Genomic DNA, 18,200 nt, shown 5'->3' with positions numbered 1-18,200 from the left:
TAATCCCTTTATTCCCCATTTATTGCCCATCTGGTGTCAAATGTAGGCCAGGCCAGGTAAGAATGATAGATTTCCTTCTCTAAACGGCATTAGTGAACTAGATGGGTTTTTATGACAATCGACAGTGGTCACCTTTTACACTTTTATTTCCAGAGTTTTATTGAATTCAAATTTCACCATCTGCCATGACAGGATTCGAACCTGGGTCCCCAGAGCATGACTCTAGGTCTCTGGATTACTAGTCCAGGGATAATACCACTACGCCACTGCCTCCCCCATTGTAATCTTCTGTAATAGTTGTAATGTTGTAATATTTCTGATTTCTAAAAAACACAGGTTAAAGGGATATGGGGAACAGGTAGGGAGATGAATTTGAGACCAGGAAGAGATCAGTAGTTGATTGGCGGAGGAGGCTTGAAGGGCTGAACTGCCTACTTCTGCTCCTAATTCTACGTTCCTATGTTTTGTCTTTGAAATAAAATCCTACTTTTCAACCTTCACCATGTTAAACGTGTTAGAGCCAGTGGGTGAAAGAAGAGTCTAGGAGTCAACCCTTGCTCAGATTTAGATTTATTCACAAACTGAGGTGACATAAAAGAATAGCTCCGAACTTTAGAACACCCGCCCCCCACACAGAGTCAGTAAGTGCCAGTAAGAACAATAATATAAACAAATTAACTCTTTAAAAGCCCCCTCAAAGGGGCACCAAGCATGTTAGCACAGTGGGTAGCACTGTTTCTTCACAGCTCCAGGGTCCCAGGTTCGATTCCCGGCATGGGTCGCTGTCTGTATGGAGTCTGCCCGTTCTCCCTGTGTCTGCGTGGGTTTCCTCCGGGTGCTCCGGTTTCCTCCCACAAGTCCTGAAAGACGTGCCGTCAGGTGAATTGGATATTCTGAATTCTCCGTCCGTATACTCGAACAGGTGCCGGAATGTGGCGACTCGGGACTTTTCACAGTAACTTCATTGCATGTAAATGTAAGCCTACGTGTGACAATAAAGATTAATATTATAAGTCTGAAACTTAACATTTAAATTTAAAAAAACTGTCCCTGGGGCTGAAGATGCACTCCAATACCTATGCTTTGCCAGTTGCACAAGAGGGTCAAGCGTACCAGTGGACAAAGGGGCAGCCTACCAATTGAGGAGCAGAGTGAAGGTGGAGCAGAGTGATGTGAGCAGCCTCCCCCAGCAACAAGAGCCAACTTGCACCTGGTTTTCTGAGGTGGTTTCCCATTCCAAGTATAAAGCAGATCTGAGTCTACTTAGCTTCCAAGATCAGACAAGATTTTCAGACGAATATGTCTATAGCCAAGTGCCCTTTTATACTCCATGGAGTAAATCAGTTAAAAATAAACTAATGAACACAAAATTCTCAGCAGGCCCGACAGTGTCTGTGGCGATAGAAACAGGGGCCGAGATTTTCCCATTGGTTTGTGCGTCAAATGTTTGTCTGACCGACGACAATTTGACTGGAAAATCCAGGCCTGAATTATCGTTTGCAAGTCCAGCATGACTGTTCTTTGGAACCTAGAGTTCCGAAGTGAAGTCATTCTGGACTCAAAACGTTAACTCTGTTTTCCCCTCCACTGGTGCTGTGAGACCTGCAAAGGTTTTCCAGCATTTTCAGATTTCCAGCATCCGCAGTGTTTAGCCTTTAGACTAATAAACAAGCTAACAGCCCCTTAAAGGGGCATTGCTGCAGAAAAAATTCAAAACATTAGAGGAAACTTAGAAAATTAAATTAAAATGTAATTTCTGTGGCTGGTGATGCACTCCAGCCCCTGCGGGTCACAGAGGGTATCGTCAATCACTGCATGCTGAGTCTCTTGGGGCACCCAGTTGCGAATGTAGCGTCAAATAGGGGTAAACAATCTGCTCTCACAGAAGTGCCTCTTTATGTGTGCACAATCAATTATCCAATGAGTATGTCCCCCCCCCCCCCCCCACCCTGCCCCCTACTCGAGACACATAACCTTAATTTATACAATTAACAAAGTAATATCATAGATTGTAACTTTTGTTTCTAATGTACATTGCAGGTACATTCGGTCAGAACGGTCGGTAATTTTAATAAACTTCTGCCTGTCAATCATTTCATCAAATGCTCTCATCCTGATAGGACAAACTCAGACAAGAAATAAGGTAAGTGATTCATTTTTAACTACATGCACTGTATGCACATGTTATTTGGTCGGCATGCATCTCGGTGTTTTAACTTTAAACATTTTTAGACTGAAGAGACTCGAGGTATCATGAAGAGAGTTAGAAAACTGAAATCTGAGAAAATAATTGTGGTTTATTCATAACTGCGGCTATCAACCTGGGCTCAATAGGTTGTAGCTTCAAGTTCTACGAAAGAGACTTGCACCTAATCTAGACTGGTACTTCAGTGCAATACTGAGGGAATGCTGTGTAGTTAGACTTGCCGATGAGATGTTGAACTGAGGCTTCCCTCTCGGGCGAACGCAAAGATCCCATGGTTCGATTTGAAGAAGAGCAGGCGTTTCCCAACATTTCACCCTCGACCAATACCGAGAGCAAATGATCCAGCCATTCATTTCATTGCTGTTGTTCAAATTGGCTGCCAGGCTTCCCACTTTCCAACAGTGACTGAACTTCAAATCCTTCATTGACTATGAGGCATTTTGAGGTATCCTGAGGTCATGGAAGGCTCTATACGAGTGCAGATTCCATGTTTAGTTTTCCTTTAAAAGAAAGGCCATGGCGGCGCAGTAGTTAGCACTGCTGCCTAACGATGCCGGGGCCCTGGGTCACTGTCCATGTGGAGTTTGCACATTCTCCCTGTGTCTGCGTGGGCCTCACTCCCACAAACCAAAGATGTGCAGGATAGGTGGATTGGCCACGCTAAATTGCCCCTGAATTGGAAAAGAAATAAATAGGTACTCTAAATTTTTTTTTTTTTTACATTTAAAATAGAAAAGCTTGTATTCTCAAAAAGTGCTTCATCAGGACTCGAAAACATCTCCGAGCATTTCACACGCAGTGAATTACTTTAGAATGGTGCAATAACTTGTCTTACGTTGGCATAGGTGGAACCCATTTAGCTTGGAGCAAGATTTAGCAGCAATCAGGTGAAACATCACTGACCATTTTTTTTATTCACATTGCTTGTGGGAAAAATCCTGTTCTTTAAAGAGTGCCAAGGGCCTTTCACTTCCACCTAAATCAGCAGAACATGGTTTTCATTTGATACCTGCCTCCAAGGACATTGCAATTGACAATATGGCACTGGATTGTCAGCCAGTTTGTACGCTCCAGTTTTGAATTACATCTCTCTTGCTCCAAGGCAGCTGAGCCCAGCTGACACTTTTAATGCCATTATCCTCATTTTATTTTTTAAAATTTCAACTTGGATGCTGCAAGAATGTATCAAATATACCACTGTAAACATTCAGCATTGGTCAAATTCTGAGAAGGTAGGGACTCTTAACGAAAATATTGGCATTCAAAATAGGAACACCAGATTTGTAAAATGCTTGACAGGATTGACCAAAACAAAAAAATGGGATGAGCAACAAATTAAGACCACCAAAGATGCAAAATCCAAGAATAAAGAGATGTTCCTGTTTTTATTTCAGATTATCAGGAAAACCATAAATATTTTCTTATCGAAGAGTTTTCAGTTTGCAATGAGACAAGTATTACAGTAATTATGGGCATGATAACTGAAGTGATATCGTGTAATGTAATATGAAACTACTCCAATGTTGCAATTTTTAAACTTCAATATTAATTATTTGGGGGACGATTCTCCGAGCCCCGCGTCGGGCCGGATAATCGTCGCAACCGGGCCACGACGCCGGCGCGCGACTCTCCTAGGTGGAGAGAATCGGCGCCATTTGCACCTGCGTGTTTGGCGCGGCACCGGCTGCGGGCCGCTGGAATCGGTGGGGCTGCCGATTTCTCCAGCCCGGATGGGCCGAGCGCCCGCGCCGTTACCTCAGAATCCCGCCACGCCGTTCACCCTTGGTCGCTGCCGGCGGAAACTCTGCGGGAACGGTCGGGGGGCGGCCTGTGAGGGGGGTGGGGGGGGAAGAGGGCTCCTTCACCGGGTGGAGGGGTCTCAGATGGGGTCTGGCCCGCCATCGGGGCCCACCGATCAGCGGGCCGACGTTTCCCCCCCCCGGGCCTGCTTTCTGGCACGGCCGGTCCCTGAACACCGACTCCATCTTGAGTTGGGGCTGCTGTGCTAAAGAAATCCCCCGCACATGCGCAGGATGGCGCGACCCAACTGCGCATGCGCAGGATTGAGCTGGCCCAACTGCGCATGTGTGGGTTGGCGCGGCGCCCATTTGGCGCCGCGAAAGGAGGCTGGAGCGGCGTGAACCGCTCCAGTGCTGTGCTGGACCCCTGTCGGGGCCTGAATCATACGTAACCGGACACGGTTCGCGCCGTCGTGAAATGCGACAGTGTTCACGACGGCGTGAACTCTTGGGCCCAATATTGGAGAATCGCCCCATAAATCTGAACAGAAGCACCAAGTTTTAGACGTTTGGGGCTAGAAACTGGATTACTCCATGCCTCTCTCCAGGCAAATGGCCCATTATCACATGATGGAATCCTGCCCCTGATATATGGCAGTGAATGATCAGCAATATGTTGAACTTTGTTGCTTTCCTACGTCTGTGTCAGCTGCCTGAATTTGATTTCATAATGAAGGTTCTTATTCCTGGAGCCTTCTGCCACAATGGTCAGAAACACATCAGAGCTTAACCTTAAAGTGATCACTGAAAGTTGTGGAAGAAACACAGTTGATGATAAGGACCAGAGATGCTATCAAATGATGCAGGAGGTCACATGGCCACCTTGACTGTCCATTGAGGTGCCATGCTTGTTGCCATTGCTTGGACTGCTCCCAAAATGGTGCACAACTTTCCAGGCCTTGATTTCTGCTTATTCTTCCCACCCAATTCTTTCATCCTCTATCTTTATTATTGGAACTAATTTTTATTGTTAACTAGTGTGCACTCTTGCATTTTTAAAATTCACCTTGGGACTTGAGATTCGCTGGTAAGACCAGCATTTATTGCCCTTGAACAGGTAGTGGTGAGCTGCCACTAACTTAGTCACTTAGACCATTTCAGAGAGAAGTTAAGGGTCAACCACACAATGTGGATCTATGTAGTTACATGAAGGCAGACCAGGTATTGCAGATGACTTCTCTGTATGTGTATCAGATTTTTTTTTTAACGAGATTCAGTAGTTTCATTAATTAATATTAATAAGGCTAGCATTTTATTCCAGATTAATTATTTTATTTGTAAGATTTAATTAATAAAATATAAATTCTCCTAGCTGCTGTACTGGGATTTGAACTTCTGTCTCTGGGCTATGAGTCCAGACTACTAGATTACTAGTCCAGCAACTTTACCATTATAGAATCCATTGAATCCCCTTGGTGCAGAAGGAGGCCATTCGGCCCAACGAGCCTGCATCGATCCTTTGAAAGAGCACCCTCCCTAGATCCACTCTTCCGCCCTATCCCCTCAATAAAGGGGCAATTTTACATGGTCAGTCCACCTAACCTAACCACAGGGATGGTGCAGGCGGGAGGGATTCAGATTTTTGGATAACTGGGGCTCTTTCTGGGGAAGGTGGGACCTCTACAGACAGCATGGTCTACATCTGAACCTGAGGGGCACAAATATCCTGGGGGGGAGATTTGTTAGTGCTCTTTGGGGGGGTTTAAACTAATGCAGCAGGGGCATGGGAACCTGGATTGTAGTTTTAGGGTAAGGGAGAATGAGAGTATAGAGGTCAGGAGCACAGATTTGACATCGCAGGAGGGGGCCAGTGTTCAGGTAGGTGGTTTGAAGTGTGTCTACTTCAATGCCAGGAGTATACGAAACAAGGTAGGGGAACTGGCAGCGTGGGTTGGTACCTGGGACTTCGATGTTGTGGCCATTTCGGAGACATGGATAGAGCAGGGACAGGAATGGATGTTGCAGGTTCCGGGGTTTAGGTGTTTTAGTAAGCTCAGAGAAGGAGACAAAAGAGGGGGAGGTGTGGCGCTGCTAGTCAAGAGCAGTATTACGGTGGCGGAGAGGATGCTAGATGGGGACTCTTCTGCCGAGGTAGTATGGGCTGAAGTTAGAAACAGGAAAGGAGAGGTCACCCTGTTGGGAGTTTTTTATAGGCCTCCTAATAGTTCTAGGGATGTAGAGGAAAGGATGGCGAAGATGATTCTGGATATGAGCGAAAGTAACAGGGTAGTTATTATGGGAGATTTTAACTTTCCAAATATTGACTGGAAAAGATATAGTTCGAGTACAATAGATGGGTCGTTTTTTGTACAGTGTGTGCAGGAGGGTTTCCTGAAACAATATGTTGACAGGCCAACAAGAGGCGAGGCCACGTTGGATTTGGTTTTGGGTAATGAACCAGGCCAGGTGTTGGATTTGGAGGTAGGAGAGCACTTTGGGGACAGTGACCACAATTCGGTGACGTTTACGTTAATGATGGAAAGGGATAAGTATACACCGCAGGGCAAGAGTTATAGCTGGGGGAAGGGCAATTATGATGCCATTAGACGTGACTTGGGGGGGATAAGGTGGAGAAGTAGGCTGCAAGTGTTGGGCACACTGGATAAGTGGGGCTTGTTCAAGGATCAGCTACTGCGTGTTCTTGATAAGTATGTACCGGTCAGACAGGGAGGAAGGCGTCGAGCGAGGGAACCGTGGTTTACCAAGGAAGTGGAATCTCTTGTTAAGAGGAAGAAGGAGGCCTATGTGAAGATGAGGTGTGAAGTTTTGGTTGGGGCGATGGATAGTTACAAGGTAGCGAGGAAGGATCTAAAGAGAGAGCTAAGACGAGCAAGGAGGGGACATGAGAAGTATTTGGCAGGAAGGATCAAGGAAAACCCAAAAGCTTTCTATAGGTATGTCAGGAATAAGCGAATGACTAGGGAAAGAGTAGGACCAGTCAAGGACAGGGATGGGAAATTGTGTGTGGAGTCTGAAGAGATAGGCGAGATACTAAATGAATATTTTTCGTCAGTATTCACTCAGGAAAAAGATAATGTTGTGGAGGAGAATGCTGAGCCCCAGGCTAATAGAATAGATGGCATTGAGGTACGTAGGGAAGAGGTGTTGGCAATTCTGGACAGGCTGAAAATAGATAAGTCCCCGGGACCTGATGGGATTTATCCTAGGATTCTATGGGAGGCCAGGGAAGAGATTGCTGGACCTTTGGCTTTGATTTTTATGTCATCATTGGCTACAGGAATAGTGCCAGAGGACTGGAGGACAGCAAATGTGGTCCCTTTGTTCAAAAAGGGGAGCAGAGACAACCCCGGCAACTGTAGGCCGGTGAGCCTCACGTCTGTAGTGGGTAAAGTCTTGGAGGGGATTATAAGAGACAAGATTTATAATCATCTAGATAGGAATAATATGATCAGGGATAGTCAGCATGGCTTTGTGAAGGGTAGGTCATGCCTCACAAACCTTATTAAGTTCTTTGAGAAGGTGACGGAACAGGTAGACGAGGGTAGAGCAGTTGATGTGGTGTATATGGATTTCAGCAAAGCGTTTGATAAGGTTCCCCACGGTAGGCTATTGCAAAAAATACGGAGGCTGGGGATTGAGGGTGATTTAGAGATGTGGATCAGAAATTGGCTAGCTGAAAGAAGACAGAGGGTGGTGGTTGATGGGAAATGTTCAGAATGGAGTACAGTCACAAGTGGAGTACCACAAGGATCTGTTCTGGGGCCGTTGCTGTTTGTCATTTTTATCAATGACCTAGAGGAAGGCGCAGAAGGGTGGGTGAGTAAATTTGCAGACGATACTAAAGTCGGTGGTGTTGTCGATAGTGTGGAAGGATGTAGCAGATTACAGAGGGATATAGATAAGCTGCAGAGCTGGGCCGAGAGGTGGCAAATGGAGTTTAATGTAGAGAAGTGTGAGGTGATTCACTTTGGAAGGAATAACAGGAATGCGGAATATTTGGCTAATGGTAAAGTTCTTGAAAGTGTGGATGAGCAGAGGGATCTAGGTGTCCATGTACATAGATCCCTGAAAGTTGCCACCCAGGTTGATAGGGTTGTGAAGAAGGCCTATGGAGTGTTGGCCTTTATTGGTAGAGGGATTGAGTTCCGGAGTCGGGAGGTCATGTTGCAGCTGTACAGAACTCTGGTACGGCCGCATTTGGAGTATTGCGTACAGTTCTGGTCACCGCATTATAGGAAGGACGTGGAGGCTTTGGAGCGGGTGCAGAGGAGATTTACCAGGATGTTGCCTGGTATGGAGGGAAAATCTTATGAGGAAAGGCTGATGGACTTGAGGTTGTTTTCGTTGGAGAGAAGAAGGTTAAGAGGAGACTTAATAGAGGCATACAAAATGATCAGGGGGTTGGATAGGGTGGACAGTGAGAGCCTTCTCCCGCGGATGGATATGGCTAGCACGAGGGGACATAACTTTAAACTGAGGGGTAATAGATATAGGACAGAGGTCAGAGGTAGGTTCTTTACGCAAAGAGTAGTGAGGCCGTGGAATGCCCTACCTGCTACAGTGGTGAACTCGCCAACATTGAGGGCATTTAAAAGTTTATTGGATAAACATATGGATGATAATGGCATAGTGTAGGTTGGATGGCTTTTGTTTCGGTGCAACATCGTGGGCCGAAGGGCCTGTACTGCGCTGTATTGTTCTATGTTCTATGTTCTAACCTGCGCATCTTTGGACTGTGGGACAAAACCGGAGCACTGGGAGGAAACCCATGCAGAAATAGGGAGAAGGTGCAATCTCCTCACAGTCACCCAAAGCCGGAATTGAACCTGCATCTATGGTGCAGTGAGACAGCAGGTCTAACCACTGTACCACCAGTTATGTCACCATCCCCCTCCTCAAGCATCAGTTGTCCGATCTTTTGTGTTTTAAATGCTTTCGAGTTGCTTTCTTTGGCACCTCTGATACCCCTGTGCCCCGAGAGATAGAATTTGGATTGAAAATGTTCATCTTCGATGGCCTAAAAACTAGCCTAGGAGGTCATTTTGTCGCCTCAGTGAATGCTTAAATCTGACCACGATTGTCCGAGTCAAATTGGAATTGCAATCCTCATGAGTAACATTGAATTGGAAGTTGTCTCGTCCACAACGCAGATAGCCCAGCCAGGTTTGGATGAGCTAGCTCATAAGTAGGCTTGTGGGTTATATACACATGACTTGATCGTCAAAAGTATTCAGGTTACATACAAGAAATAATTCTACACATCCAATGGCAGAGATGTGCAAGAGGGAGTAAAGATTTGTAATCTTCTCTCCATCTGCTCTCAGGAATGAGGGATTGGAGCCTTAAAAAGTCAATCAGCTGCCATTCCTTTTCAAATATTAACTGATTTGCCGTGCATTTCCAGTAAAACACTTTCAACCTTGTTTAGAGAGTGTCTTTCTGTTTCATAGCTGATTTCATTTTTGACGACTGCAATCTCCCATTCCATCTTTCAAATTTCTGCCCTATTTTCCCCTCTCAAAGGATGTGAGCGTAGTTTTTAAATTCTGCACTGTGACGTTAAGGTTGCTGGTAAGACCAGCATTTAATGCCCATCCCTATTTGTCTTAGAGAAGGTGATCGTGAGCTACCTTCTTGAACTATTGTACCCCATGTGATGTAGACACACACACAGTACTGTTAGGAAGGGAGTCCATGATTTTAACCCAGCAACAGCTGAGGAATGGGAATATACTTCCAAGGCAGGATGGTGTGTTGTTAGTGGGAAACTTGCAGATGTGGTGTTCCCATGCATTTGCTGCCTTAGTCCTTCTAGATGGTAGAGGTTGTGGCTTTGGAGGGTGCTATCACAGAATTATTACAATGCAGAAGGAGGCCTTTGACCCATCGTGTAAACTGAAAGAACTTTAGGGAGTTGCTGCAGTGCATCTTGTAGGTGGTAGAAACTTGTAGATGGTAGGCAATGCTGCTACTGTGTGTCGGTGGTGTAGGCAGTGAATGATGAAGATAGTGGATGGGATGTCACTGAAGCGGCAACTTTAACCTTCTAAGATGAAACTTTTTCACCTCAATTCTGTCCTGAAAGGGTGGCCTCTAATTTTAAACTCACTCACAAGAGGAAACATCCTTTCAATGTCTACCTTGTCAATACCATTTAGGATATTATATACTTCAATCACGTCACCCCTCACTCTTCGAAACTCTAGTGGAAACAAATACAGCCTTTCCAACCTATCCTCATAATATAATCTCAATGCAGGTACTCATCTAGTAAACTTCCTCTGAACCACCTCCAACACATTTACATCCTTCCTTAAATAAGGAGACCAAAACTGTACACAGTATTTGCGTTGTGATCTCACCAATGCCCTGTATAACTTAAAAACATCTTTACTTTTGTATTCAATTCCTCATGTAATAAAGGAAAGCATTCCATTAATAAACTTTATTATTATCACAAATATGCTTACATTAACACTACAATGAAGTTACTGTGAAAATCCCCTAGTCGCCACATTCCGGCGCCTGTTTGAGTACACTGAGGGAGAATTCAGAATGTCCAATTCACCTAACAAGCACGTCTTTCGGGACTTGTGGGAGGAAACCGGAGCACCCAGAGGAAACCCTCGCAGACACGGGGAGAACGTGCAGACTCCGCACAGACAGTGACCCAAGCGGGAATCGAACCCGGGACTCTGGCGCTGTGAAGCAACAGTGCTAACCACTGTGCTACCATCCGCCTTTTTGATTGCGTGCTGCATCTGCACACTAACCTTTTTATGACTCGTACGAGAACACCTAAATTCGTCTTCACCTCAGCATTCTGCAGTGATTCTCCATTTAAGTAATGCTCTGCTTTTTTATTCTTCCTGCCAAAGTGAACTACTTTCACATTTTACCACATTATACGTCAGCTGCCAATTTTTTGCCCACTCACTCAACCTATCTAAACCTTTCTGCAACTTCCTTATGCACTCTACACAACATACTTTCCTACCTATCTTTGTGTCACCTGCAAATTCACCTACCATGCCTTTGCTCCCCTCACCTATGTCAGTGATATGAATTGTAAAAATTTGAGTGCCCGGCACAAAGCCCAGTGGGCCTCCACTTATTTCTGCCAATCAGACACAGGCTCATTTATACATACTCACATTTCTGCCAGCCAGCCAATCTTCAACCCATGGTAATATGTTACCCAATACATCATGAATGTTTACTTTCCACAATAAAGTTTGATGTGACACCTTATCAAACGTCTTCTGGAAATCCAGGTAAAGTATGCCTGGAGGTTTGTCCACGGTGCATGTAACTCCATCAAAGACCTCCAGTAAATTGGTTAAACATGATTTCCTTTTCCCCAAACCATACTGACTCTTCCAGATTACTTTTTCCTAAGTGCCCAGCTATAACTTCCTTCATGACCGATTCTAGCATCTTCCCTGCAACAGATTTCGGGCTAACTGGCCTATAGTTTCCTATTTTCTGCCTTCTTCAAAGGAGGAGTAACATTTGCTACTTTCTAGTCTGATGGAACCTTTCCAGAATCTCGTAAATTTTAGAAAATTAACACCAACGTATCTACTACCTCTTTAGCCAACTCTTTTAAGACCTTCGGATGAAATCCATCAAGACCCGGAGACTTGTCAGCCCACACTTCCACCAGCTGGTCAGTACTGCTTCCGCATGATTATAATTTCCCCAAGTTCCTCTCGCCCCTCCACCTCCCAATTTATAGCTATTACTGCAATGTTTCTTGTATTCTCCATGATGAAGACAGGAGCAAAATACCTGTTCCATTTCATCCACCATTTCCTTATTATATACTCTTAGCTCCCCATTCTTGCTCTCCAAAGGACCAACACACACTTTACTTTTTTTTCCTGTTTAAATGTCTAGAGAAACTGTTGATATCTGTTTTAAAGTTCCTAGCTGGCTTCCCCTCATACTCTAATTTCTTTCTCCTGGTTTCTCCTAATTTTGTCCATGTTTGGACCAAGGCTGTAATGAGGTTAGGAGCTGAGTGGTCCTGGTAAAACTGCACGTCAGTGGGCAGATTATTGCTGAGTAAATGCTGCTTGCTAGCACTGTAGAATCCCCCTTCATCACTTTGCTGATTATGGGGCAGTAATTGGCCAGATTGGATTTGTAATTGGATTTGTCCTGCCTTTTGAGGACTGGACATATTTGGGCAATTTTCAGCATTCCCTGGTATATGCCAGTTTTGTTGACTGGTGACCTTCTAGCACCATGACCAAATGTCCAGGCTCCTCCATGCATGAGCAAAAATGAGGAATGTTAGCAGATTTGGCTGTCTCATGCAATATCAGCTCACACTTCCTTTCCAGCAGAGGCCCAGTGAAAGAAATAGAAAAAAAACATTCCTATGAACCCCTTTCACAATCTCAGCATGTCCAAATATGCTTTTGGTCCAATTAAGTAGTTTTGAAGTGCAGTCACTGTTTAATGTAGGGAAACCTGGTAAGAAATCTGTGCACGGCAGGATCCCCACAAATGGCAATTAAATAAGTGACCATTCAAACTCTTTTGATTGATTGAGCGATAGCTGTTAGAATTAGTCCTCCTCCTGTGCTGTAATCAATCGGCCTGTTGACGTCCATGCCAGCATCCGCAAGAGCAATTTAGCCAGTCCCACTCTCCAACCCCTCACCCCTTTCCGTGCAGCCCTGCAGATTTATGCCCCTTCAGTTGCTTGTCCATTTCCCTGTATCAAAAGCCATGATTGAGTCCGTCTCCAACCCGTCTCCTAAACGGTGCATTCCAGATTCTAACCACTCACTGGATAAAAAAGTGTGGAGGAAACAGATCCATTCGGGGCTTTCAAAACCACATTGGACAAGCACCAGCAGAGAGAACATTACTCTGAGAAAAGCTTGTGGAATGGGGCTAGCTGAGTTCTCTTGCAGAAAGGTGGCTTGTATGGCCTCCCTCCATGCTATAACCATTCTGTGATTCTATGTACTAGCAAGGATTTAGTTATTGTTAAATTGTTGTTGTTGGAGATGTTAAAATAAGGCCAACCTTGTCATGATATCCACATTAGCATATCATGGTGCAATCACACACACACACTGATGGACAGGCAGTTGGACCAACCAACACACACACAACATCGCAGCCAATCACCACTGAGAGCACACGCACTATAAAACAGGGAACACCACAGTTCCCGCTCATTCGACCAGGAGATAGCTCAGAGCACAGAGCTCACAGCGTGCCACTCAGACATAGACCATGTGCAGAGTGCCTCACCAAGATAGTGACAGGGCTGGGTCCACAGGCTAGCTGGTGAAGCACGAACCTCAGCCAGCAGTTATTAGTTGTTATTGTTTAAGACAATAAAACAGAGTTGTACCATCTACAACCGTGTTGGATCATTTGTGTATCGGAACACCCAACACGACAAACCTGGTGGATAAAGCCGATTGTTATCATGTCCTGATAATCTTGAACCACATTAATTGAGATAACCGAATTAAGGGGACAGAAAAAGCTTTGGTTTCCCCAAAAGGATTATGTGAGCAACTGCCGCACCTCTTTGAGGTTTTTGATACAGCTTTAAATCTGTAAATACCATACAGGAATATTCAGGATATAGTCAGCAAGCCAAGTCTCTTTTGCTCCCATTTTTCAGAATCTCGCTTCCATTCTATGCTCCACGTAAAACATTGATCCAATTGCTTTCTCTTGCCCAAAGAATCCAGTTTGCAATGTCTAGAGCACTGAGTGGAGTTAATTGGCTGCCAATTTCACCTTGAGACAGCTGTATTTTTTGTGAATGAATAATTTTGGCTGTGGTGCAATACCAACTGGCCAATCTCATCTGCTATTCAGAGTGCCTCATCTTAGCGTAACATTTATTGGCAAATTTATGTGTTTGTCAGGATTCAGCTGTGTAAGCAGATCCTAACTAAGTCCTTTTGTTTTTAATTTGGTATTGGTAAAGTTACTGTTAATGAGTGTGTGGTAGTCACCACTAGTAGTATATTGCATGTATTACGGCACTGCCCGATAGTAGAGGTACATGGGTAAATCCCTGCCTGCTGGCTCCGCCCAGTAGATGGCGTATAAAAGTGTGTGCTCACCGGTGCTGCAGCCATTCTGGTTCCAGCTACAGGAGGCAGCACATCTTGCTCAATAAAGCCTCGATTATTCCACTACTCTCGTCTTTGTGGTCATTGATAGTGCATCAATGTATTGAGCAAGATTTTTAAAACGATGGATCTCCGCATCAAGCCTGATCGCCTGAAGCTGAGCCCTCAAGCAGCCAACGCTACGTCCGCCTTTGACCACTGACTAGCCTGCTTTGAAAGCTACCTCTGAACATCCGCTGAGGAACCCTCGGACCCGCAGAAGCTCCAAGTTCTCTATTCACGGGTGAGCCCTGACATTTATCCTCTCATCCGGGATGCGCCCACCTACTCCGAAGCGATGGAGCTCCTGAATCCTAGGTAGGAACTGCGACTGCCACGCAGCTTCAGCAGTCCAGCACACCAAACTTTTAATTCGAGACGCTTACGTTACAGGCATGAAGTCTGCGTACGTCCGCCAGCGGCTACTGGACGTACGCTTAATCTTGCGGGAACTAGGCAGCTTGCTAATTTGTTAGAAGTGGCCTCCCATAACGTTCAGTCCTACGCCCCCGACCACGCTCGTGGGCCCCACCAGCTTCCTACTCCAGCTCACCGCAAGCCTGCGCCGCGTGGCAGCCAGCCAACTCTAGGGGGGCCCCCCAAGTGCTATTTTTGCGGGCAAAACAAACACCCCAGGCAGTGCTGCCCAGCGCGGAGCGCGACTTGCAACGGCTGTGGGAAGAAAGGACACTTTGTTTCTGTTTGCCAGGCCCGGTCGGTCGCCGCTGTTTCCAGACCCATGTGCGACCCAGGGGTGCCACCATTGTCCCCATCGCAAGTCATGTACGGGCCGTGGGCGCCACCATCTTCTTCACCGCAAGCCACGTGCAGCCCGTGGGCACCGCCATCTTTAATGCGGCCCGGCATGTGCGCCCCGTGGGTGCCGCCATCTTCGGCGCCATTTTGGACGGCGCCTCAGGACCCCTGCTCGTCTGGCCGTTCATCGCCTGCCACTACCTCCACCACCGCTGACCAGCCTGGGACCTCCCAGCATCTGCCGCAGCTCGCCTCTATCACCCTGGATCAATAGTGGCCTCGCGAACACGAAGACGACGGTGAAGATCGATGGGCACGAGACAACCTGCCTTTTTGACTCCGGGAGCACGGAAAGCTTCATCCACCCCACCACAGTAAGGCGGTGCTCCCTCTCGGTACACCCCGTCACCCAGAAAATCTCCCTGGCCTCCGGAACCCATTCTGTGGAAATCCAAGGGTATTGCATCGTGACCCTCGCCGTCCAAGGCGTAGAGTTCAGCATGGTCCGGCTCTACGTCCTCCCCCACATCTGCGCTGCCCTGTTACTTGGCCTGGACTTTCAGTGCCATCTCCAAAGCCTATCTTTAAAATTCGCCGGACCCCTTCCCCCCCTCACCGTCTGCGGCCTCACGACCCTCAAGGTCGATCCACCTTCCCTGTTTGCGAACCTCACCCCGGATTGCAAACCCGTCGCCACTAGGAGCAGACGGTACAGTGCCCAGGACAGGACCTTCATCAGGTCGAAGGTCCAACGGCTTCTGTGGGAAGGGGTCATTGAGGACAGCAACAGCCCCTGGAGAGCTCAATGGTAGTAGTAAAGACTGCGGAGAAGCACAGGATGGTCATTGACTACAGTCAGACCATCAATCGGTACATGCAGCTCGACACGTACCCCCTCCCACGCATATCTGACATGGTCAATCAGATTGCGCAGTATCAAGTCTTTTCCACAGTGGACCTGAAGTCCGCCTACCACCAGCTCCCCATCCGCCCGGAGGACCGCCAATACACTGCGTTCGAAGCAGCTGGCCGCCTCTATCACTTCCTTAGGGTTTCCTTCGGCGTCACTAATGGGGTCTCGGTCTTCTAGCGAGAGATGGCCACTCATTCAGTCCACAGTTTTTCCCCTGACGGCTGAGGCCCGCCAGGCCTTCAACCGTATCAAGGCAGACATTGCCAAGGCCACGATGCACGCGGTCGACAAGTGCCTTCCAGATGGTGAGCGATGCATCGAATGTAGCTCTGGCCGCCACTCTCAACCAAGTGGGCAGCCCCATGGCCTTCTTTTCCCGCACCCTCCATGCCTCCGAAATTCGGCACTCCTCTGTCGAAAAGGAGGCCCAAGCCATTGTGGAAGCTGTGCAGCATTGGAGGCATTACCTGGCCGGCAGGAGATTCACTCTCCTCACTGATCAACGGTCGTTTGCCTTCATGTTTAATAATACACAGCGGGGCAAGATCAAAAACGACAAGATCTTGAGGTGGAGGATCGAGCTCTCCATCTATAACTATGAGATCTTGTATCTCCCAGGGAAGCTCAGTGAGCCCCTTGATGCCCTGTCGCGCGGTACATGGGCCAGCGCACAAGTGGACCGACTCCGGGCTATCCACTATGACCTCTGCCACCCGGGGGTCACCCGGTTCTTCCATTTCATCAAGGCCCGCAACCTGCTGTACTCCATTGAGGAGGTCAGGACCGTCACCAGAGACTGCCAAGTCTCCGCAGAGTGCAAGCCGCACTTCTACCGGCCAGATCGGACGCACCTGGTGAAGGCCTCCCGCCCCTTTGAGCGCCTCAGCATAGACTTCAAAGGGCCCCTTCCCTCCACCGACCGCAACACGTACTTTCTGAACGTGATTGATGAGTACTCCCGGTTCCCTTTCGCCATCCCATGCCCCGATATGACTTCTGCCACGGTAATTAAAGCTCTCCACAGCATCTTCACTCTGTTCGGTTTCCCCACCTACATCCACAGCGAGTGGGGATCCTCTTTCATGAGTGATGAGCTGCGTCAGTTCCTGCTCAGCAAGGGCATTGCCTCGAGCAGGGCGACTAGCTACAACCCCCGGGGAAACGGGCATGTGAAGAGGGAGAACGGGACGGTCTGGAAGGCCGTCCTGCTGGCCCTGCGGTCTAAAAATCTCCCGGTCTCCCGCTGGCAGGAAGTCCTCCCTGACGCGCTCCACTCCCTCCGATCGCTCCTCTGCACCGCGACTACCGAGACCCCTCACTAACGTGTGTTTGCCTTCCCCAGGAAGTCCACCTCCGTCCGGGGTCTAGCTCCCGACATGCCTGACAGCTCCTGCACCCGTCCTCCTTCGGAAGCATGTGCAGACCCATAAGTCGGACCCCTTGGTCGAAAAATCCACCTCCTACATGCGAACATGCAGTACGCCTACGTAGCACACCCCGACGGGCGCCAGGACACAGTCTCCCTCCGGGACCTGGCACCCGCTGGATCCCGACCCATGACCCCCGGCCTGACACTGCCCCCCCCCCCCTCCGGTTGCCTCATTTACCCCTGCGCCACTCACCCTCCCTCCAGTGAACCTCACCACAGCCCCCACCCCAGTAGGAACTGTCCTCTCACTGGTTCCACTCAGGGGTGACGAAGACGAGGACAACACGCTCCCGGAGTCGCATGTGACCAAGTCGGCGCCCACATCACCACCAGGACTGAGGCGATCGCAGAGGAGGGTCAAGGCCCTGACAGACTTAACTTATAATGCTTTCCACCACCCCTGCCAGACTCTTTTTTTTAACAGGGGGTGAATGTGGTAGTCACCACTAGTAGTATATTACATGTATTATGGCACTGCCCGTATAGTAGAGGCACATGAGTAAATCCCTGCCTGCTGGCCCCGCCCAGTAGGCGGCATATAAATGTGTGTGCTCGCGGGTGCTGCAGCCATTCTGGTTCCAGCTACAAGAGGCACCACATCTTGCTCAATAAAGACTCGATTATTCCACTACTCTTGTCTTTGTGGTAATTGATAGTGCATCAGAGTGGAAGTCACGAGTTGAGACACTTATCTGTGCCACAGGACCCTCTGCAATGTTAGCCATTTTTATCTTTCACTTGCTTCATTCACCCACCACCTCTCTCAGCATTAAATCTCTTTCCGATTCCTGTCTTTTACACCAGAGTTCACGTTATTATTCTGGATTGTTTTGTCGCTCGTGTTTTCCGCAGCAAGAGTGTCTTTTAAACGTTGGGTTTTTAAAGAAACGTATTAACACAACTTTAAAAGATGATGCATGTGCTGATGAAAATTGTTTTCCTGCAGGATTGTAAACAACTAGTGCATTGTTCTTTTCTGATT

The 18,200-nt window shown here is 47.4% G+C and overlaps 1 protein-coding gene and 1 long non-coding RNA gene across 13 annotated transcripts in view; one reads left to right on the top strand and one right to left on the bottom strand.

Annotated features, from left to right (window-relative positions):
* adgrb1a (adhesion G protein-coupled receptor B1a) overlaps nt 1-18,200 on the top strand; it is an 888,347-nt gene that overhangs the window by 666,463 nt on the left and 203,684 nt on the right. For all 12 annotated transcript variants that reach the window (XM_072468272.1, XM_072468276.1, XM_072468275.1 and 9 more), the window contains one exon: nt 2,041-2,143. In XM_072468272.1, coding sequence (XP_072324373.1) covers nt 2,041-2,143 — 103 coding nt within the window. The remainder of the gene's footprint in view (nt 1-2,040; nt 2,144-18,200) is intronic.
* LOC140385777 (uncharacterized) overlaps nt 748-18,200 on the bottom strand; it is a 42,711-nt gene continuing 25,258 nt past the window's right edge. Inside the window, exon 3 of the long non-coding RNA XR_011933472.1 lies at nt 748-982. This is a non-coding gene — a long non-coding RNA (uncharacterized lncRNA). The remainder of the gene's footprint in view (nt 983-18,200) is intronic.

This window comes from Scyliorhinus torazame, chromosome 11 (genome assembly GCF_047496885.1).
Source record: "Scyliorhinus torazame isolate Kashiwa2021f chromosome 11, sScyTor2.1, whole genome shotgun sequence".
Classification (NCBI taxonomy): Eukaryota; Metazoa; Chordata; class Chondrichthyes; order Carcharhiniformes; family Scyliorhinidae; genus Scyliorhinus; species Scyliorhinus torazame.
This window is presented reverse-complemented; position numbering and strand designations above follow the sequence as displayed.